A 22,452-nucleotide genomic window follows, 5' to 3' on the forward strand; every position below is an offset into this window, starting at 1 on the left:
TTCAACTTTACTTTTAGATTACAAACAATATTTATTTCAAACCATTTCAATGTCTCTACTATATGTTTTGGAGGTAAGTACATACTTTTATTTGAATTGTTATACCTTTATGTTAATTTGTTTTGAAAAGTTAGTCAATTCCAGGTTTGACACACAATAACTGAGGCAAAGTAATACAACACAACGATAAAACCTTTTTGTTACAAAAAAACTTTAATGTTCTCTGATATTTTAGTGGTAGTGAGTCAGTTGGAAATAAATCAATGGCTCATTAAATTGTCAGACTGAAGTTCTTAGATCTACAGCTACCACAGAATGGTTTGAGAACCATTGCATACTCTCCAAGGGCTGTCCACTTGTATGATAAAAGAGCCGCAGAGGGAGTCTGCCTCCAACGAACACCTCCATGGAGGTGTTCGTTCAGGTTAAGAGACACTCACCTCGCCTTGTGAATTCATGAAGCTTCATTTAAATGGTGTTTCCATCATTGATTTTCCCCCCACATCATCTGCCTAAAACATACTCATTAGCTTGATAGATATTGTGCCAAGCATTTTAAAAGATGTTACTGACAGTGCTGTGACTAGTTATGTTGTTTATGCTCATGTTTGATGTTAGAATTTGATTGAGGCAAAGGCACATATGTATTATAGCACTTATGTGTTATAGCATAGCTTTCTGGCTGTGTGTCTGGTTTTCTAGATGCTTCCTGAAGAACTTCTGGACTCTACTCCACAGGTCCAACTGTGCCTCTGAATGAGCTTTTGTTTGCCCCCCAAACATCACATCTTTACCCACTGCAGCATGGAAGGCAGATGGGCAATGGGGCATGAAGGGCACCTCTAGGAAATGCCCTGCATTGGGATACCTCACCAACTCAAAGTTATCTTTTTTGCAGTCTCTCAGTCTCGCTGCAGACTGCTCTGCGAAGAGACAGCTGTTCCAGTTCCTGTCATCTTCTGAGGCAACAATGAGGAACTGGCAACTGGCACGTTCTACAGGGATCACAGACTTCCGGGTCTTCTCTGTCGCCATGGGGTCTGGAAGGGCATCGCGGATGTCAATAATACCAGATGGTGTGACGGTGATGTTCTCAAACACGGGTGCCAAGTAAGGGATGATGATGTCTTTGTAATGCAATGAGGACAAGACAGGTGAATTGCAGCCATTGATAGATACTGTTGCTGAGATCCTAGACAGAAAAGATGCCATTGACAGTGCCAAATCTCCACTTTTGGAGATTGAAATGACACCTATTCCAGGACCTTGGACCTAGACAAACAGAAAGTTGATTTTGTGAAAAACAAACCCACCACTAGAGAGCAGCATTGTTTAGACAAAATAGAAGCAGGAATCAAAAAACACAGCTTTGAAAAATGTCTTTCTAGGGAAACTAGTCATGGTATGTACTGCACTAACCAGGGGATGTCCTCCAAGGAAAGCTACTGCTGCTTCAAAGTATTCCAGGTCAAATTTCTTGGGTATAATTTTGGGCAGGTCTTCATATCCATAATATGCCAGGGCCAGAACCGCAAAGCCTTTATTTGCCAGCAGACTGGCTCGTGCTTCACACGGACCACCACCCAGTGTGTATATATCCACAACTCCTGGGAAGGGACCCTCGCCTGAAAGGGGGAGAGAGAGAGAGAGAGAGAGAGAGAGAGATAGAGAGAGAGAGAGAGAGAGAGAGAGAGAGAGAGAGGAAAGAAGGAAAGGAAAGACAATAGTTGTTGAAAAAACTGTTGTTACTGTGCATACTAAATGTTTTATGTGGGTTAGGGGGCTACTTGTACACAGCCTTACCCGGTGGCAGAAACAGGACTCCTCGAACTTTGTCCTCCTTCAGTGGTATCCTACGCATGCCCTCTATCATGAACTGCCTTTCGCTAGTCTCTGAAGCCAATACTTCACCAGTATTGCTGAGGGCGTCTATGTTGACAAGTATCGGACTCGACGCAGTCTTAATAAACACTTTTTTGTGCGGGGTCTCGGGCGCCATGGACCAAAACAAACCCATAGGCTCGACACCGGTGTAGGTCCCGCTCAAGGAAGGGGAGGTACATACATCCACCTGCCCGGTTGCATCTGCAATGTACACTGAAGACGCTTTGAAGACGACCCCTTTGTGGTCAGTCAACCTTGATCTCAACTCCACTTGCTGTTGTGGTGCAAGTCCCTCCACTTTCACCTGCACAGCCTCGTCAAAGAAAGAGCCAGGGCCTGGAAGAAGTTGTATGCATACTTGATGTGATGTCGAACGCATTGCTATTAGTGAAAACGCTCTAGATGTCACTTTCAGTAAACGTAAAGCGCTCTGAAATTGCATTTGTGAAGTTGTTAAGATAGTTTGCGTCCACGTCGTTGGATTCTTCTTCTTTTGAGTTAATCACGTAGTTGCATTACTGCCACCTTAAGGTTTTATTGTCCTCAGTGTCTATTCCTATGTGCAGTCCCGTTGACGTTAAAAAACAACTTCGTTTTATTCGAGGAAACGGCAGAGGGCGGAACCTGTGACAAATTTCGTCCAATGAAGGAGGCCGTACAGACGTGAAGGAGACAAGTCAAGGTCGGAATTACAACAATCGAGACTGATCCATAGTTTCCATGGAGACCGTCCGAAAGCGAGGCAGCTGGTAGAATTCACTCAGTGTTTCCGCTTACCTCAAATAAAGAACTGGCAAGCTGGGGAAGAGAACAACAGCGCTGACAGACGTCTAACCGCTACAAAATTATCACAAACTGTATATCGTCTGAATTTCTAAACATTCGCGTTAATGTTCCGAAAGTGAGCAACAAGGGGAGGGCTTGCTGGCTGCCTTTACATTGGTAAGTCTATATTTTTGCAAGCCAAGCAGAACTACACCGACACTAGCTCAGTAGCTTTGGCAGGGAAGGGTAGGCTTGTCAGTGAGTGAAGTATCCTGCCTCTGTGTCCTTGGGCCCCTTTTTATCTTTATGAAACAGGTTCAAATTGTAATGCTGACTGAGGAAGATTGGTCAGAATCTAGCTTGTAGCTTAGACTATCAATACTTTTCTGAAACCGACTGTCTAGTAGCTTATCGTCTCCGTCCGTGACTAGTACAATGTAGCCTTCAGTCTTTCAGTCCTGGATTCTACAAGGTCGTTAATGTAACAATAAACGTAAAACAGTAGCAAACTGTAGGCATATTTGCTATACTAACTATCAACATTACACAGTAGATAATTGTATATTTTCATGTGAGTCGTCGCATCGTATGAACTGTGTTGCAACAGGCCCACTACGTATTCCACGCAATTGACATTTTTTTGCGATATTGAAATGTTTACCGATAAATCGTAGTGTCACCTATTAGTAATTACTATATGCACTTTTACCCCGTGTGTAATGAGAAAGTAATTCCCTCAGCCATATTACTACAGATAGGCTGCTATTTGACCGTTTCCTTTTTGTCATCCAGTGGCGTTAAGGCTGTGTGTATGTACAGTCAGACAGTCTTGCACTCTTTGTTTAAATAGCTCGCTGAACAGTTGCACGTGTCGGCGCGTGTGACGGTCAGCATTTGGTGCTGTGATGGCATTTGCTATTTACATTTGTACCAGTCTAGACAACGTATAGTTTATATAGGTCTTCTCTAATATCGTGTGATAGACAATGTTGGTACACATTTAGTCCTTTTTTGTCAGTAGTTATGGTAGTTTTCCTATAGCTTACTAAGGTGGGCTGGAACATGACTTAACATGCAGGCTACAGTACTTAAATTCCCCAGAACTGAACTAGTCTCTAGGCTGGGTTGAAGTTCCATACATTTAAATAATGATTTTACTTTGCATTGTCGATAAAGACGACTTTGACAATAATTAAATTAGGGAAATAGGCTACCCTTATATCCCGTATCCTACTTTCAAAACGATTCCGTTAACACTGTACCACTGACGGAATTCAGTGATATATCTTAGTGAATAAGGGTAGCTTCATGGCCATGTGAGAGTTATCCTTGCAGGACTTGACTGTATAGCATAGCTGAACTCTCAGCACTGGGGATCTGTGTCTCTCACTGTTTTCTGTTTTGCAATCTCTCTCCCTCAGTAGCAGCTCAGAGGGATGCCCCTGTAGGGTTTAACACTATAATGCTTCGTAACAAAGGGCCTTTTTGTGCTACTATGCGTTGCCCCTCTAGGCCCTCTTCCCAACCTCGCTCCCTCTACAACACTATCCCAGCCCCAGCCTCTCTTCAGCCCCAGCCTCCCTTCAGCCCAAGCCTCCCTTCAGCCCCACCCTCCCTTCAGCCCCAGCCTCCCTTCAGCCCCAGCCTCCCTTCAGCCCCAGCCTCCCTTCAGCCCCAGCCTCCCTTCAGCCCAAGCCTCCCTTCAGCCCAAGCCTCCCTTCAGCCCCAGCCTCCCTTCAGCCCCAGCCTCCCTTCAGCCCCATCCTCCCTTCAGCCCCAGCCTCCCTTCAGCCCCATCCTCCCTTCAGCCCCAGCCTCCCTTCAGCCCCAGCCCCACTCCACCCCAGGCCGGCTCCCCCACCAGAAGCTGAAGGCATTAGCAGCACAGGCCTATCAGATGGCAATCTCTTCACGGCGGTTCCCTGGCACACTGAGACCCCTCTGTTCCCATGCACATGTACGCCTGCTCTCCCCAACTCCCTTTGAGCTCCAGCAGCCCTGAGCAGCTGACAAACTGCAGTGGCTGGCTGGCTGCATGGCTGACTGGATGTCTAGCTGGCTTGATGGCTGGTGGATCTAGTGGGAGTTGCATATTTCTTTCCCTAGCTGATCCAAGTCCTTGCCCCTCCTCTCCTCCACTTCCCTTTAAGAAGTTGAGAGCATTGTCTTAAGAGAGATGTTGTCAAATCTACTGGCTGTATTACAAAGTGTATTTCCATGGTAAACAAGATTATTTTGACTCTTAAGTTGTTTTTGTTGTTTTGGCTCATGTTATACCAATATAAGATGTTGGCTGATCTCAGATAGGCTAGATATGATGGGGCACTAGAGATGTCTTTACTTCAAACATATTCTGAACTTGGTCCAGATGGAAATTATTTTAAAATCTGCAATTAAATTTGGGAAGGGTCGTTTTTGGCACTTGTTGTTCTCTTCAACCACAAGACACCAAAACGACATGTAAGAGCATCTCCATTGCCAGGATTCCTTCTGGTTCTGAATAAGAAATCACCTCTAGATCCGTCGATCTCTTTAATTTCCGAACAATCCTCCACGTAACTTCCTGGTCAAAGGACCTTTAGACTTTTTTTCTCAGTTTGTTTGAGCTCTTGAGTAGGAACATTTTCCAGCTAGGAGGTAATTCCCATGATTTGATTACAGCCTAGGTTGTTTGAATGCTAGGCTGTTGTAAGTGTCCCAGTGGGACACAGATTAAGAACTGTGCTGTTGTTGACATGTTACCAGCCTGCCATTAGTTTATTCAATTCTGTCTGTCTTAACCGTCACTAATGCAGAAGCTGAACAATAGGCCAGTAATCTAGTCAGAACTAAGGTCAAAAGACTTTGACTAATAAAAGATATAGCCCTACCTCGGCCGTCCATTTTAGATTGATCAACACTGTTTAATTGTGCACAATTTTTTCAACCTTGGATTTACGTGGTTCTCCTTTTCAAACACTCTCCCAAGAAGGCAATTAATATAATTCTGCTGAAGTTTACACTTCACAACATCTCACATTTAGGAAGTGTTCTTTCAGCCCTGGCGGGGCCCACTGCTCCAATCACCGTTTAAAATCACTGAGGTGTTTTTAGAGAATTTTAGCTTTTCTTGTCGTTGATTTGTACTTTGTTGTTGGAGGGACGTTAACCATCGAACCGGAGGAAGTCAACCCTAGAACCATCTGCGTTATCGGAGGCCTGCGGCGCCTGCCGTCATACGCCGCGTTGTCATGGCGACAAGGGGGGGGCTTGTAATTGTGTCTGTTGGTCAAGTGTCTGGTGCCCTCTGTGGCGCTCCACCCGTTGGCACGCGGCGCCGCCCTGGCCGTCCTGCCAAACGCCTCGCCCTGCGTCACTCTCCCAGCAGCAGCAGCAGCCTGCCGGCTGGCTGGCTGCTGGCGCTCGTCTCTCCTCACGCCGGGGAGCGGAAAGGTGACTGGGTACTGCGTTCCATGAATCCTGCTGCCAAGTGATTGCAGCTCCCGTAAAGAAAAACCTCTGTTAGGTGATCATGAAGTGGGTCTGCAATATACTGTGTGTGCGTGAGGTGAGGGCCTACGCAAGTGTGTGGCAGGGCTGAAGAAAATAGCTTGATTCAGAATTAGAAAAATGAAATAACGATTCAGCTGCTATACTGCAGAAAGGCCTCAGTCGGGCTCCTGCCTCCTCTGCCTAGCTGTGCTGGACCCAGGCTACCTCCTGGGGCTCGCCTACAGTTGATCCAGCCTGCTACCGCTGACTAATTCATCACCAGCTCTCGCTAAGCAATCAAGCCTTTGCACCTGGATCTCATTTGTCTAATGATCCTGTGTTTCTTATCACCACAAACACCCCCCCCCCAGCTCCTTGTCAGTTTTGGGAAGTGAGCAGAGTTTTGTCGGGGCTAAAGGCAGTTTGCTTAGCACTGTGCTTTTCATGCTCTGTTGCTATCAGAGAGATGGCGGTGTGGGGAAGTGGAGGGTGGTGTGTGTGTGTGAGGGGGGTGGGGGCTTGACTGTAAGTCTTCGGATCTTTCTCTCTCCCTCCCTCTCCCACCCTCTCTGTCCTCCCAGATGTTTCTGGAAAACCCAATTGTTCATTTCCCCTCTGAGTCCTAGCCTGGGATACAGGATTCTTCCTCCTCCTCCTCTCTCTCTGTGGGTCCTCTCTGCTCCCCGCACTGTTTTTCTACTAGTTTATATCCCCCCCCCCCCCCCCCCCCCCCGTTCTCCGGTTCTCACGGCCACTTTTCCTCTGCATCTCAGCGTGAGCTGATCTCCCCGTGGCGGCATCCATGGTGTGTAATATCTGCTTTGTTTGGTCAGTGATATGGATGTTATGACAGATCCACAGAGGATGGGATCAGAGGAAGTAGCATGCCGAAGGTGCTGGACTTGATGGGTCTCAGTGTGATGTTCCCTGTTCGGATGTCTGGCCTGGGGGTCGTGGTGGACCTCTGCCTGAACCCTAGTAAGCTTCTCATCACAGGCAAAGAGATCGCTACACTGTCATCCACTAGACTGCAGCAGCCGCCCGTCCAACTGGATCAGGACGCTCACAGTGACATTGTGTGTAACTGACACACACATTCACTCTGTCTCCCTCCCTTCTTTCTCTCTCCTCTTTCGTTCGCAGTGTCTATGTGAGTTATGTAATCCTTGTTGAATGTTGATAGTAATCTCCCTCCCTCCGCAGGTTAATCTGTAGAGGACTCGAGCTGGTCGCGGGAGGAAAAGATGAGCGATGGAATGGTAGCTTGCGAGACGAGAGCCCTCTCTTTAGCATCCTCCTCTTCGTCAGCCCTCAGACTGGCTGCCTCCACCCTCCTCCTCCTCCTCGTCACCCTGGTGCCACATGTCCATGCGTCAGGTAAGAAAAGACCCAAACACACACAACATACTGTACCTAACTCTTTCTCTCTCTCTCCTCCTCTCAAAATTGATTGAGGTTGTGTTTGCATTTGGTGTGGTCAGTTAGTTTGGAACAGATTTTATTTCCTCCTGGGACGGTGGTCAGGTTTCTGCTTTCACAACCTGCCCAATAAGCAATCAGTCCTTGGAGTCCATTCACACCAATAATGAACCACAAAACTTGGTACGTGGTGAGTTATTGACTTGAGGAGACGGTAGCTCCTCAGTCACGGTCATGTCACAAGGCTTCCATAACGTCTCTGCTACATCCTAGCAGTATATGTGAGAAACCAAACCTGTTAATCTGTGTCTTTTTTTTTTTTTTAGATTAAGGATAATTAAGTATAAAGAAAAACGCGTATTTTTCCCTTTTTCCCATAGAAGAGTACAGGACTGGTGATGTGTAGACCTACTGTTTGAACTCCGTCATTGGTGCCAGTTTTCCTTTCTCTCCTTCAGTCTCTCCTCTGCTGTTTCAGACCCCTCCCCCACACACACACACACGTGTGCACGCACACACACACACTCCACACAGCCAGCTTGTGAATGCTGCCAGATGTCCTTGCCGAGGCAAGCAGACGGACACGAGGTGTGTGTGTGTGTGAGTGTGTGTGTGTGGGGGGGGGGTGTTCAGAAGGGTGTGTCGTGCGATAGCGGCCTAGGGTGTTTTTCAAAGCTTTAATTGATTTTCCTTTTTAATGCGAACCCCTGAAAATAACACACCTCAAGCGCTTTCACAACTCTCTCTTTCCTCTGTGTGTGTGCGTGTGTGTGTGCGTGGCTACAGTGGGTTCTGACTGTACCGAGTCTTCTCCCGTATGGTCCTTACGTAACGCTTGAGTCACAGAGCTTAGCAGGACTCGCTTCACGCTCACGTTCCATCTCTCCCTCTCCCCCTCTCTCTCCCCTTGTCTCTCTCCCTCTGTCTCTCTCCCTCTCCCCCTCTCTCTCCCCTTGTCTCTCTCCCTCTCTCTCCCTCTGTCTCTCTCTCTCTTTCTCCCTCTCCCCTTGTCTCTCTCTCTCTTTCTCCCTCTCTCTCCCTCTGTCTCTCTCCCTCTGTCCCTCTCTCTCTCTGTCTCTGTCTCTTTCTCACACACTCGCTCCCCCTCCGTCCACAGGCAGCACTGGTGCTAGGTTGCGTGAGGACCGTGTCCTCGGTTGCCTGGCCACGTGCAGCGTGTACAGTCTCTGTGTGTTGTGCGCATTCCTCATTTTCTCCATCAAGATGCTAGTCGTGTGTGTGTTATCGTATTTGTGTGTGTGTGTGTGTGTGTGTGTGTGTGCTCCTTCCCACCCCCCTGACAGCGGCCCAAGCAGGGAGGATAGATATGGCGACACCCCCTGCCATCCCTGATGAGGAGCACATCATTGTCAGTATGGAGACTCTGTTCCCGGTGATCTTGAGCAGGGTTGCTTCCCCCCCGCTCTTCTGCCCATGCATAATTCAAACGGATAATCCCAGGTCATAAAGAGGGGTGGAGATTGTTCTGGAAATTTCTATGAATATGAAATGGTCCAATTCCATCACTCCTGACACTGAGGCTCAGACAGGTCATGAACACCAGAAGGAACACTTGTGTGTTAATGCAGCGCAAAACCGGGCTCCAGCCGCTAGCAGAGGGCGTTGTGAAACAGGAACCGTTCTGTAACTAGACGCTGCTAAAAGGTCTAGCCTCTGTACTACAAATGTACATCTGAGAAGTCAACCGGTCCGGGACTTCCCTTTTTTTAAACACACAACCAGTTACACTGTGTTCTTCTGGTTCAAATGATCGTGCATGTGTGTGTGTGTGCGTGTGTGCGTGTGTGCGTGCGTGCGTGCGTGCGTGTGTGTGTGTGTTCTCAAACAGATCAGCACCTGAACCCTCAGAAGACAAGGGGGACATTTTCCAAAACCTCTTGAGAGGGATGAAAAACTAGAACTAAATAACCACTGAAGACACAGTATTAGTATTAGCAGAGCATTAGCTCTGAGTGTCTCATGAAGAGGCAATGTGCCCAGACAGGGAGATGGGAGAGAGATTTCAGTTCCTCAAGGTATTAGTAACACTTAACTGCTGATAACAGCCTGACGTCACTAGGAACCTGGGGTTGAAAATCAATGTGTGTGTGTACGCTCACAAACAGAACTTAAACGGCGTGTCCCTGATACAGCTCACACCGACTGGCACAGGAAATACTGCTGGAGAGAACCGTGTTCGTCACTGATCTCAAACAGACCCACTCACTGTGTGTGTGTGTGTGTGTGTCTGTCTGCAACGTGATGTGTGCGTGTCACTGTGAGAACAGGAAACTGCTGTGTACTAAACAAAGTAAAGGGGAGATGGAGGACTAGCAGGAGAGGGGAAGAGGGCAGAGTGAGCTGCAGGAGATGTTTCCCATGTATCAAAGACAGTTTTGTTCTGATGACACTTGGCTTCACTTCCTTCAGTTCTTTTTCAAACCAACAACGAGCACTCACTCGTTCCTGACGACTATCACGCAAGCCGAGTCGTTTGTTGTGGTGACGTTTGGTCTTCACCTTTGTTTGACTAACCAAAGGGTGTGAGGGCATATTTCCTTGACAGTCTGGTCGCAAAATAGAAGTCCCTTGTCAGTAATGAAAGACTGGGCTGCTCGTCTTACGTCAGGGCTATGACCACAAAGGAAAATGTCAGGACGAGCCTTGCCCTACTTCTGTTATCGTTTACTGGAGCAAAGGCTGTGAAAGTGGTGGCTGCTGTTGTATTCTCTCTCTCTCTCACACACACACACACACACACACACACACATTCACACACTATCTAAGCTCAGAGGAAACCCACACACTGTGGTGAAGCTTGTTCTCTCACAGGAAGTTTGCTCGATAGGCTGGGGTTTTGTAGAGCAGAGGGCGTATTTATTTATGTATTTTGCCTGTTCTGAGCAGCCCCCTAGAAAGCCGGCGGCCATGCGTCCTGCGGACAGGGAGAAGATGTGGACCAGGCTGCTGGCTGCTGGCTCCTTCTGAAACGTGAGAACAAAGAGGGCTTTTAGAAGAGTGTTGGATGCCTCGGCCCGAAACCACACAAAGCTGCAGCTCCACTCTGCTCTAGCTACATCATTAAATTGTGTGTGTGTGTGTGTGTGTGTGTGTGTGGTCTTGAACCCAGCATGATGTCTGGGATCTCTCTCTTTTCTTTCTGCTCTCGGACAGGAGAGCAGGTGAGACCACAGCCATTAGAATCAGTCTGGAACAAAATAGATCTGTCTTGTGCTGCCATTACCTGGTGTGTGTTTATCACCTCAGGGAGCTACCCAGCCACTCTGCTTCCTGGGAATGTCTTTGTCTCACAGCCAATCAAGGCTACAAAGGGCCTACAAATGACCTGGTGCAGAAAAAGGGCACTGCAATGCAGGCAGACACTGCAGGAGAGAGAGAACTTGAGCTCTCTCTCTCTCACTGTGATGATGAAGAACGCGCCATCTTGTTTTACTTCTCTGATCAGACACGTGTGTTGGGTTCAGGGTTGACAGGCACTGTGGGGTGGAAGGTTAGTTAAAGTCCGAGCAGAGAGAGTCAGGAGGAACTGCTGCGATCAGGTACGTGCGCAGGTACCTCATTCGTTCCGGAGGGGACATATGGGAAAGCTGGACTTCGTGAGACACATCCTAGCTTGTTTATGAACGCGAGCGCAGACCAGAGTTCAGGACTGAACAGTCTGTGTGGATTTCTGAAGCGTAATGATTCCCTAAGAGCCTCACGTTGAGACCAGCAGAATGAGAAGAGGACAGAATCACTCTGGCTAATTAGCTGCTAAATATAACCTCTAGACTCCCCTGTCTTCTGTCGCTCTTCTTTCTCCTAGAACAATCTTTTTTCCTCTTTCTCTCCCCTTGAAGCAAAGCCTCTTTTTTCGTTAGTCACCCACACACTCATTCACAGACACTCAAGTCCTTATCAACGAGTAACTAGCATTTTTCTGCAGATGTTTCGATTGCAGTCATCAAACGGACACTCCCTCAATCACACATCACACACACGCAGCCTCGACATGACCTATCCACATGAAAGCATCGTGTGGACAGAATTCTGTAGGTCTGTCAGGCGATCTGAGTCAAACAAATTAAGACAAAGTTATCGTATGTACACACACACACACACAGAGCAGGAGGGTAAAGACGCACTCCCCTAACCAGACTGGCGGTGAGGGTTGGGCTGGGCATGTGCAGTCTTGTCCATGTGGTGTTCATGTTCTTGGGAAAGGAATTGCAGCCTGTCTTCCCCAGAGACTGACTCACAGCCGGCATCACAGCAACAATCTGGGCCCTTCAGTCCAGTACAGGCCAGTCCTCCAGTCAGCAGCACAGCAACAACCCGGGCCTCCTGCTGCCTGACAGGCCTTCAGAAGCCTGCCTCGTGTCGTTCCCGTGCTGACAGAGTAGCTGGCATGGCTCCACGCGAACCCCCGTCATCCACAGGCCATCTGTACATGGGACAGTAGCTCTGTGTTCTCACCAATACCTGACCTGGTTGAGAATCCAGCAGGGCAAGCTGCACAGGGACAGGGATGTGGGTTTGGGACTCGTGTATTCACCGTCTGTGTCGTCCTCTTTCCTGGTTGTATTCAAATCGAGCAGAGGGATGGAGGTGTAATGTGTGTGTGTGTGTGTGTGTGTGTGTGTGTGTCTCATATCCTCCCCATCTTGCACAGCAGTGTTTAACACACACAGGCAGACTTCCTCAAGTTTCAGGCGCTATCTCTGGCCGTGACATCAGGCCCAGCCGTACTGGGCACCAGAGCAGGGTGGACAAGTTCACGGGGCGGCTGCTCCAATGCTGGGAGGTGACATTTGTCATGTTTGTCAAGTCCCTCCCCCCTCCCCATGGGCCTGCTCCATAAAAAACCCCTGTGTGGACCACCTGGAGAGCCTACAGGATATCCCTCTAATGTCAACACACACACATATACACACACACGATGGATCTAAGACACGTACACCAAATGTCATGGGAAGACCCCTGTCTAGAATCATCTTCAATCATCAATGTTCACTGTTGCTGTTCTTTTTAGGAAACACTATGCTTAGAAAATAATGTGATTAGCAGTTTGCTGATGGTGTGTAATGTAAATTGTGTGCGTGTGTGTGAGTGTGCGTGTGTGTGTGTGTGCGGAAGGGGGGTCTAACCGACTGATCTCTTTGTTTTGCTCTGAAAGCTGAGAGGAAGGAATGTCTGCCTCCCAGCTGTCCACAGGAAAGAGAGGGAGAAGGGGAGAGAGAGAGAGGGAGAATGGAAGAAAGAGAGAGGGAGACAGAAGGGGGTTCCCCTGCCCCCCTCGTCCAACGTCCATCCATCTGCTACTACTGGGGCTGTGTGTGTGTCAGGGCCACGGGTCAGACAACAGAGGCCCCATTTGGCCTCTCATGCATATTCACCCCCATAGATGTGTGGATGTGTATGTCCTATTCAGGGGCGGGCTTCTGACATCTGTGACTGTGCCCTTGGCTACACAGCAGAACAGCTCTAACACCAGTACACGTGGCCTTTCGTTTCAAGCATTCAGGCGTTTCAGGAAGGGCGTTGGAGTGGGGGGGGGCTAGTGTTAGTGTCTGTTTGGAAACTGTGTGTGAGGAGTGAGTCAGATGGCTGAGCGGTTAGGGAATCGGGCTACCAATCCGAAGGTTGTTGGTTCGATTCCCGGCCGTGCAAAATGACGTTGTGTCCTTGGGCAAGGCACTTCACCCTACTTGCCTCGGGGGGAATGTCCCTGTACTTACTTAAGTCGCTAAATGACTACATGTAATGTGTGTGTCTGCTGGTGCATGGGAGAGACGGCAAGAGGGAGAGGGGGGTAGAGAGAGAAGAAGAGGGAGGGAGAGTAGGAGGGGTAGGAGAGGGGTAGAGGAATAGAAGGGAAAGAGAGAGGGGTAGAGGTGGGGCTGGAGTGTTTGGGGAAGTGGTTTGCATTGGCTGAGTTTCAGGAAGTCTGTGTGTGTCAGGAATATCCCACAGTTCTCGGACTTTATATAGTTATGGTCAGCGTCAGGATCAGAGTGGGGATGTGATGCCTGTTGTTACAGTGAGCAAGCCTACAGGAAGCCTGAGTCTTGTGGAATGCATGCGTGGGTTGTTCCTTGTGTAGCCTTTTGCTCCGGTTGAGCACAGTCTTCAAGTGTTTAGATGTGTGTGTGTGTAAACCATCAGGTTTTAGGTTAAACAACTATTTTTCCAACCTGTCGGTTTCAAACTGCAGTGTATTACACAGCGCGTGCGTGTGTGACACCATTTAGCCATTCTGTAACACGCATCATGGCAGCCTTTATCTGTGTGCTCAGGCATGTGCTTACAATCCTGCTGCCTCTCCCCCTCAAACACTCCCCCTCTCCTTCTCCCCCTCAAACACTCCCTCTCTCCTTCACTCCCTCTCTCCTTCACTCCCTCTCTCCTTCACTCCCTCTCTCCTTCACTCCCTCTCTCCTTCACTCCCTCTCTCCTTCTCCCTCTCTCCCTCTCTCTTTCTCCCTCTCTCCTTCACTCCCTCTCCTTCACTCTTTCTCCCTCTCTCCTTCACTCTTTCTCCCTCTCTCTTTCTCCCTCTCTCCTTCTCCCCCTCTCCTTCACTCCCTCTCCTTCACTCTTTCTCCCCCTCTCCTTAACTCCTTCTCCCTCTCTCCTTCACTCCTTCTCCCTCTCTCCTTCACTTCCACTCTCCTCTCAACAGCACTCTGCCCTCTCCCTGCGGTCCTGTCGACGAAGCAGTGTCATGAAGAACCTGTACAGCTTGTTCTCTCTCACTCTATCTCTCTCTGTTCTCTCTCCCTCACCCTCTCCAGGAGACAGGCAGCTATATATTTTCTTCTCTCATGACTCAGGCAGACCCCAGCTGTCTTCTGAGTGGACAGAAACATGAGCCGTGTGTGTGTGTCACCGTGTGTGTGTGTCTCAGCATGGCGGTTCAACACGGTACACAGAGGAAACAGAGATGGCTAGTATCACACATGCAGATATCAGGCCTCCCGTCTTACACGCTCTCTACAGAACGTGTGTGTGTGTGTGTGTGTGTATCAGGCCTGGTGTTAGTACTTCCTACTGTATGAAGTTTCTGACCCGGCGTGTGATGCAGTCCCCCCGTTCGTGAACGAAGAAGCCATCCAGCCCAACATACGAATTAGATCAGGTTCCATCGAATAGTTTTAACGAGAGCTAGCGCGTAGTGTGGCTATCGGGGACAGAACAGATTAGCTTCGTTTTATGTTGCTACAGCGAGACATGGACGAGAGATCTAGGGAAATGCAGTGACACGCACACACCACACGCACACACACCCCAGTGTCTGGAGGAGGGCCAGCTCTCAGCCTCTCCCCTGGTGTCCTGCCATGAGCCGTAGGATCACATCCTGGGGATTAGCTCTCCAGAGAGGGACGGAACAGCAAAACACACCCTCTGTCCCAACACAACAACAACAACAACAACGGACTTAAGAGGGTGACAAACAAAGAAACCAAAACATATTTACCAGCAGATAGAGGCAGAGAGGGCTTTATCCCTGCTGGCCTAATCTCCGCTCCATCCCCTCCTCTGCCCGCTCTATTGTCCCACAGCTCCTCTAACCAGCTGCAGATTTAAGGCGTCAGTAGAATAATCTGATCTGCTTTGGATCTCTCCCTGCTTGTAATGAAGAATAATTACAATTTCAATTTGCCTCAGCCTGAGATACCCCCCCCCCCCCCCCCCAACACACACACACACACACCCTCCCGATCCCTTTCTTAGGCCGTTGTCGTTGGCGACAGATGGGGTGGGAGATTTGGAGAGCACAGTTTAGAGTTGAGGGGATTTGAACGCCCCCCTGCCCAGTTCTCTCTCCACAGGGGCCAGAGGAACCGCATGACTAGAGCCCCAATGATGGTGGCTGCATTGGAAATGTCATCCATTACTGTCTGCAGGCATGGGACAGGAACTGCACTCAGAGAGGCAACACTGCGGTGTTTTCATTGGTGGACGTATGCGGCTGTATGCGGTGGCCATTTTGTGTCAGACAGATCCTTACCTGCAGCTCCTGTAAACGCCTTCCGACAGCAAGGGGACGAGTTAATCAGTGAAGAGTGACTTTGTACTTTCGGTACTGTTCTCACACACACACACACACACACACACACACACACACACACACACAGTTACCTTAACACACATAGTTACATTAACACAATAAACTGTTGTTGACTCTGGCTGTAATCATCAGCCCCTCCTCTGCCATGGTATGTGTGTGTTCAACCCATTGTTGTTATTGTACAGAACCTCTCCTGGAAACATTCGACTACCTGCCGCAACCTGTCCATGCCTCTGCTCTGAGAACCTGCTGCCTGCCTCCCCTTCTCCTCCTCTCCCTGTCCCCACCTCCCCCTCCCTGCCTCAGCTCTCCTCCTCTCCCTGTCCCCACCTCCCCCTCCCTGCCTCAGCTCTCCTCCTCTCCCTGTCCCCACCTCCCCCTCCCTGCCTCAGCTCTCCTCCTCTCCCTGTCCCCACCTCCCCCTCCCTGCCTCAGCTCTCCTCCTCTCCCTGTCCCCACCTCCCCCTCCCTGCCTCAGCTCTCCTCCTCTCCCTGTCCCCACCTCCCCCTCCCTGCCTCAGCTCTCCTCCTCTCCCTGTCCCCACCTCCCCCTCCCTGCCTCAGCTCTCCTCTCCTCCTCTCCCCACCTGCCTCTCCTCCTCTCCCCACCTCCCCCTCCCTGCCTCAGCTCTCCTCTCCCCACCTCCCCCTCCCTGCCTCAGCTCTCCTCTGCTCCTCCCTGCCTCCTGGCATGTTGTCCTCCTCGACTGAGGAGACCAGGAAAACAGATTTGAGCTTTGCCAGACATGGCTGTCCACTCTCAGTATGGAGGGTGCTGAGCGGCTCTGCTCTCAGTATGGAGGGTGCTGAGCGGCTCTGCTCTCAGTATGGAGGGTGCTGAGCGGCTCTGCTCTCAGTATGGAGGGTGCTGAGCGGCTCGCGTGCTTCAGTGCTCCTGCGTTCTCCCTCTGTCCGGAGCTCCGCCCTCGTTCAAGGGTTTAGGATTCCACTCTGATATAACCGTCAGCGGTCTTTTTGATTTGCCTTCTCGGCACTCGTTGGTCTTGTTCTGAGCAGACTTGTCTTTGTTTACCAGCTCCGGGCCATGCAGCAGTGAAGTGAGAAAGGGGGAGAGAGAGTGCCACTCTGCGAGGTTATGAATTATATTAACACTGAGCTGCCAGCCATTAGAGGCTCCTCTGACTTGCACATCGTTTATCAGTCTGTTAAAGGTTATTATCCTCCAGCTCTACTCAGTCCTCTGCACCACAGGTGCTTTGCCTCCTGCCGTGGTCCCAGCACACCCTCATCAATTATCAGCCTCCAGACCCCCGCAGGCCTATCCTTACCTCTCCAGACCTCGTCCCTACTTCAGCATCATGGAGGAAGAGGCTTGGGTCAAGGTGTCAGTTGTCGGAGGAGGAAGGGATTAATGCAGGTCATTGGAGTGTGTACTAGTACGCTCACAGCAGGATATTGTAGAGTCTACGAACACTGTTTTACATCCTCTGGCAGACTGAGGCTCTCGGGGCCCGAATCCTCACAGCACCACAGGGCGAAGACTGTGTGGTCTATAAGCATGTTTGCAGTTAATCTCCTGATTACAGCTTAGGGGCACACTTGCCCCTGGTGATTAGAGTTGAAAGATTTTTTTTGCAGAGTGGCGCTCGTAAGCATGCACACAGAAACACAGACTCACGCCCAGTGTGTGTGTTGTGTCGTTGTAGACTGCTCAAGCAGGCCGGACTGGGCTGGAACATTGGAAAGGCTGGGGTCAGGGCAGGGGATCTGGACACCATCAGAGGCTCTGTCTGCTTTCACTGAGTGCCGGCTCACCAGTGAGTCATGGATCTGGGGTTCTGACAGGCAGTAGGCATGCCTGCTTCTCCTGGCCTGGCTGTACTGGAGGAGTTCAGACCTGCAGCCTTCAGAGGTGGTTCTCTTCTCACCTGATGGTAGCCGTCAGCAGAAGGGTGTGTGTGTGTGTGGACTCTGGGAGTGTTCTGGCACGCACCAGCACTTCCTCATAGTGTGAGTTGCACACGCACACAAACGCGTGACATGGTGACGTCGCAGACGGAGTATTGGAAAGTGGATCCTGCAGCAGGTGACTGAGGGCTTTCCGCTTCACCCTCCTTCTGTGGAGGGGTTAAGTGTTTACCTTCTGGGATTCAGCTCGGGCTGAACCAGTCGAGTCAAGGCCCTTTGTCAGAAGCACTCTCACTTTGTTATTGGAGACCAGAGGTGAGCTAATGGAGAACATCGGAGATGACTCTAGCTCACTTCATCACACACACGCACGTGTTCCAGGAACATTTCCTGTCCTACTCTTCACGAGTTGTACTTCTCTCGTTCACCCTCTCCTCCCCCTACCTTACTACTTGTCTGCTGTCTCCTCCTAGTCCTAGCCCTCCTCTCTCCCAGTCCTAGCCCTCCTCTCTCCCAGTCCTAACCCTCCTCTCTCCCAGTCCTAACCCTCCTCTCTCCCAGTCCTAACCCTCCTCTCTCCCAGTCCTAGCCCTCCTCTCTCCCAGTCCTAGCCCTCCTCTCTCCCAGTCCTAACCCTCCTCTCTCCCAGTCCTAACCCTCCTCTCTCCCAGTCCTAGCCCTCCTCTCTCCCAGTCCTAGCCCTCCTCTCTCGCTCGCTCTCGCTCTCTCCCAGCCCTAACCCTCCTCGCTCTCGCTCTCTCCCAGCCCTAACCCTCCTCTCTTTCTCTCTCTCTGTGTGTCCAGGCTGTTCTCGGCCGGCCGGGGTGCAGCATGGGGACCTCATGAACCTGACGGAGGCTAACCGGGGCTCCTTCCCCGCGGGCACGCTGCTGACGTACGGCTGTGAGCCGGGCTACGCCCCCGACGGCCCCACCTCCATCACCTGCACCAGCTCTGGGGCCTGGTCCCAACTGCCGCCCCGCTGCATCCGCACCAACGGTAAGATCCCCCCCCCCTGCTCCACCCCCCCCCCCCCCCCTCCCCCCCCCGGTGCTGGGTTGAGCTGAAGGGGTCTTCCTCTCCGCAGTGTGCATGCCCCCCACCGAGCCGGAGAACGGAGGCTACCGCTGCCACCCGTCGCCATGCCACCAGCTCTCCCAGAAGACGGTCATCGAGTATTTCTGTGACGAGGGCTACGCCCTGAAGGGAGACTACAAGTTCCTCACCTGCCAGAACGGGGACTGGGACGCCCCCATGCAGATCAGCTGTCGCCTCAGCCAAGGTGAGGGGGAGAGAGGGGGCAGAGAGAGAGGGGGGAGAGAGGAGGAGGGAGAGAGGGGGGCTGAGAGAGAGAGGGACGGAGATGGAGAGACGGAGAGAGAGAGAGTGTGTGTGTTGCTACAAGTGTTGTCCTCTGACCCCTCCGTGTGTCTGCAGACAAGGAGCCTCGGTCTCCGCTGGCCATGCCTGCTCTCTCCATCGTGGCGTCCACCGCCAGCTCCGTAGCCCTCATCCTGCTGCTGGTGGTCCTGTTTGTTCTGCTGCAGCCCAAACTCAAGTCCTTCCACCACAGCAGGTGAGACACACACACACACACTCACTCACACACTCACTCAGATACACTCACACACAAAACCAACATACAGGCAATCCACTGCCGACTAAACAGCATTCTAATCTGAGCCTTCAAAACTTCCTTCTATTAGTATAGAATACATATTTGAAGTGGTTTGCCAACAGGTTTTACAAGTGCTGCTCCTAATTTGGACAATGATTCAGCAGCTGAGAGCCACTTCTGTGTGTGTCCCTGCCACAGTCATGTGAATAGCAGTCAGTAGAGAGATGTAATGGAGATTGGCAGCAGGGCTGATTAGGTTGTGTGCCTGAAGGCTTGGCGGCCTGTGATCCGGGGCGTGACGTTGAACTGGACTCACCCTGACACCACTCTGCTGGGAGGGCCAGCTCCCATCACAACACCGCTAATACTGTGTGGCATGCAATTACAAAAAATACATCTCCCTTTTCTCTCCCCCGCTTCCTTTTTCCTCTCTCCGTTGTCCGCTGTGTCCAGGAGGGAGCAAGGTGTGTCGGGCCAGCCAGCCTCCATGGTGGTGGAGGGGGTCCAGGTGGCTCTCCCCTCCTACGAGGAGGCCGTGTACGGCAGTGGCGGGGGGGCGTCCCTGCCCCCTCCCCAGGAGTCCCGGGTCCAGATCGTCCTCTCCGAGGGGCCCCAGGGTGCCGAGGGTGGGGAGGGCCCCAGCAGAGCTCCCCTCAAAGACACAGAAATCTGCCTTCCCTCCACCTCCTCCTGTCACGCAGAGACGGTTCTGGTCCACCAGGCCCCCCCCTCCTCCTCCTCCTGGATGGCAGACCACCCTGGGGGGGCGTGTGCCGCGCCCCTGCCCCTCCGCAGGGACTCGGAGAGCAGCGACCAGCACAGCCTGCTCTCCGTCACCTCTGTGGACGATTTTTCTGACGGTAGGTGCAGTGTGTGTATCTGTGTGTGTATCTGTGTGCGTGCGTGCTTGAGAACAAACATGGGTGCTGTAGCTGAACACTGCCAAGACCCCGACCCTTCAATAACGTGCTCTCCTCTGTTCCTCGGCAGATATTCCCCTGTTGAAAGAAGCCTGAAGCCCCTTCCAGCGTCTCCCTCCTCTCTGCTGATAAAGTGACTGTGGCTCCTCCCCCTCCTCTCTGCTGATACAGTGTGACTGTGGCTCCTCCCCCTCCTCTGCCCTGTGAACTACGACCCCCAGCAGCCACACTCCGTATCAACAAGGAAGCCGGCTGTCCCCGGCCTCCAGCCCCCTCAGCTGGGACCTCTGAACGCAGCAAAGCAACTATGTCACCCCCCACCCCCCCTTCGCCCGAGTCCTCCACGTCTACTGCCCACGTCCAGGCCCCCCCTCCTCCCCCCCGGCCTCTCTCTCTGCCCCCTGTAGCCTGTAATGCTGGCTCGTCCTCCCACAGGTCAGCAGGGCTGCTGCCCGCTTGACAACAGCTACAGGACTGGCCTCTTGACAGACTGCCATTAAAGTGGTTATGTATATGAGCATCAAAGTCTATATGTATATGAGCATACATAACTCGAGTCAAGTTTGTTTGGGTTTTTTTGTACTGTAGGCTATGTATCACTGTACGTCGTACACACTTCATGTGCATCTCTGAACATAGGCACTCACTAAGGCTCATCTCCAAATCACAACTAGCAAGACAAGAATGACGATGCATTATCCGATTGATGATGATTGATGATTAATGATGATGATTGATAATGATGATTAATGATGGTGATGGTGATGATACCGATGGTGAATCTTGCTCAAGTGTTGAGGTAGAGCAGAAGGAGTGTTGAGGTGTGAGTGTTCCCCAGGGTCTGTGTGCTAGTCCTGTATACTGCATGTTCACTAAGCACTGGCTCATACAGGCCTCTCCTAACCCAGCATGATCCCCTCTCCCTGCTGCATGTGGGCAGACCAGGGTGGAGCGGGCACGCCTGGCTGCGCCCAGCCCAGCACACGCCCCCGTATCACCGCGGGGATACAAGAAGCGCTTGTATTTCTGTCACAAGACATACTCGTTGTAAGAGGATGCTCGCTGGAGGTGTGGCTGGACTGCTGGACTGTGTCGTATATCTGGCTTTCTCCCTGGACATGCTGTCTGGCAGCAGGAACACAACTCGACTTTTCGACCGAAGAGGGCTGCGTCGCCTTCAGGTGTTTCCGCGTCAGGGAAGGGTCTTTTTTTTTCCACACACGGCAACATGTTGTTTGGCACGGTCACCAACTTCAATGCCGCTTCCCCCCCCCCCCCCCCCTCACACACACACACACACACACACACAAAGCTAAAAAAAGATTTTCAGCTACAAATCTGTACCATCATCATCATTGACACTACTGCAACTGGTTGTAGTAAGCGTATATTGTTAACCCCCCCCCCCCTCCCTCCCTCCTCTCCCTTTTATTATAACGTTGAACAAGGACAGTTTTATTTGATGTCACATCTGCTTACGGAACCTCTCTTCATGCATCAGAAAATGAGGATGGCGTTATGGATGTAGCAAACCCTGTGCTTGTTTATATTAGTTTGGCGCTTGTCACTGTGGCAAACAAATGACGTTGAGGGTGCGTTCGTCATAACTTTGAGTAGGCAACGTTTCTTTGGCTGTTTCCCCATTTCGTTTGACTGTTAATTATTTGTGCATCGTCAACGGCTACGTGAACGCAAACGGAGAATGTTGCCTTACACCTCTTCGTCTAAATATTTTTATTTCGTTTGTAATCATAAATCCCTCTGTCTATATTGCTTTACGATATTGACTCACGTTTTACTCTGTTCCCAATGGCCTTACTTTATATTTTTTTTCTATGCATAAACTGTCTTGTATGTTTTATTTCTTTCTTTTTTCTTTTTGGACACGAAGATTGTCCATCTCTTTTTTTCCCTCCCCCAGAGGTTTCTCTTGCGACTGTGATATGGCAACGCCTAAAAGCACCACCAATTTCACATTTTCTTACCTTGTTTTGCTGCAGTGGTTGCATTTGAGGGATGCAGAGTGGGAAAAAAAGCTTTTGAACTAATTTTGCGTCCTAAGCACCGTTGTACGGTGCTGCTTCCCTGAAAATAACAAAAAATGAAAAAAAGTCCATGTCTTGATTCTGCATTTCAATGCTTTCAGTTTATGGTTTTCTCTGTACATTGCAATGGGTGTGAAGATAGTATTTTAATATTTGTATAAAGTTTAATTTAATTCTACAGTGTGTATATAACTATTTCTAATTAAAGCTTTCTTTTGAAGTGTGAACAACACTATTCTTTGTCATTTTACTGAATAATTTGTGAGATGTCTTTGCTGAATACCGGAAGCAGTATCCTAGAAATCCCCAATGCTGCTGTACTAACTGAACAATCTACTGTGCTTTAAATCTTCACTAGAGGAGGTTTTTTTTAATAATCGTAAATATCGA

General features: G+C 50.4%; 2 protein-coding genes across 2 annotated transcripts; one reads left to right on the forward strand and one right to left on the reverse strand.

Moving 5' to 3' along the window:
* Positions 1 to 192: 192 nt before the first annotated feature.
* Positions 193 to 2,427, reverse strand: acot20 (acyl-CoA thioesterase 20). Its single transcript, XM_067241602.1, has 3 exons — positions 1,804 to 2,427; positions 1,420 to 1,625; positions 193 to 1,272 (listed from the first exon to the last, which is right to left on the reverse strand). The coding sequence occupies exons 1-3, from the start codon at positions 2,324 to 2,326 to the stop codon at positions 664 to 666; spliced, it is 1,338 nt and encodes a 445-aa protein (XP_067097703.1). The 5' UTR covers positions 2,327 to 2,427; the 3' UTR covers positions 193 to 663.
* Positions 2,428 to 2,682: 255 nt separating this feature from the next.
* On the forward strand, positions 2,683 to 22,288 carry susd6 (sushi domain containing 6). The gene is made up of 7 exons (XM_067241604.1): positions 2,683 to 2,826; positions 7,324 to 7,497; positions 18,284 to 18,478; positions 18,567 to 18,761; positions 18,917 to 19,055; positions 19,551 to 19,957; positions 20,088 to 22,288. The coding sequence occupies exons 2-7, from the start codon at positions 7,365 to 7,367 to the stop codon at positions 20,111 to 20,113; spliced, it is 1,095 nt and encodes a 364-aa protein (XP_067097705.1). The 5' UTR covers positions 2,683 to 2,826; positions 7,324 to 7,364; the 3' UTR covers positions 20,114 to 22,288.
* Positions 22,289 to 22,452: the final 164 nt, after the last annotated feature.

This window comes from Osmerus mordax, chromosome 8 (genome assembly GCF_038355195.1).
Source record: "Osmerus mordax isolate fOsmMor3 chromosome 8, fOsmMor3.pri, whole genome shotgun sequence".
NCBI lineage: Eukaryota > Metazoa > Chordata > Actinopteri > Osmeriformes > Osmeridae > Osmerus > Osmerus mordax.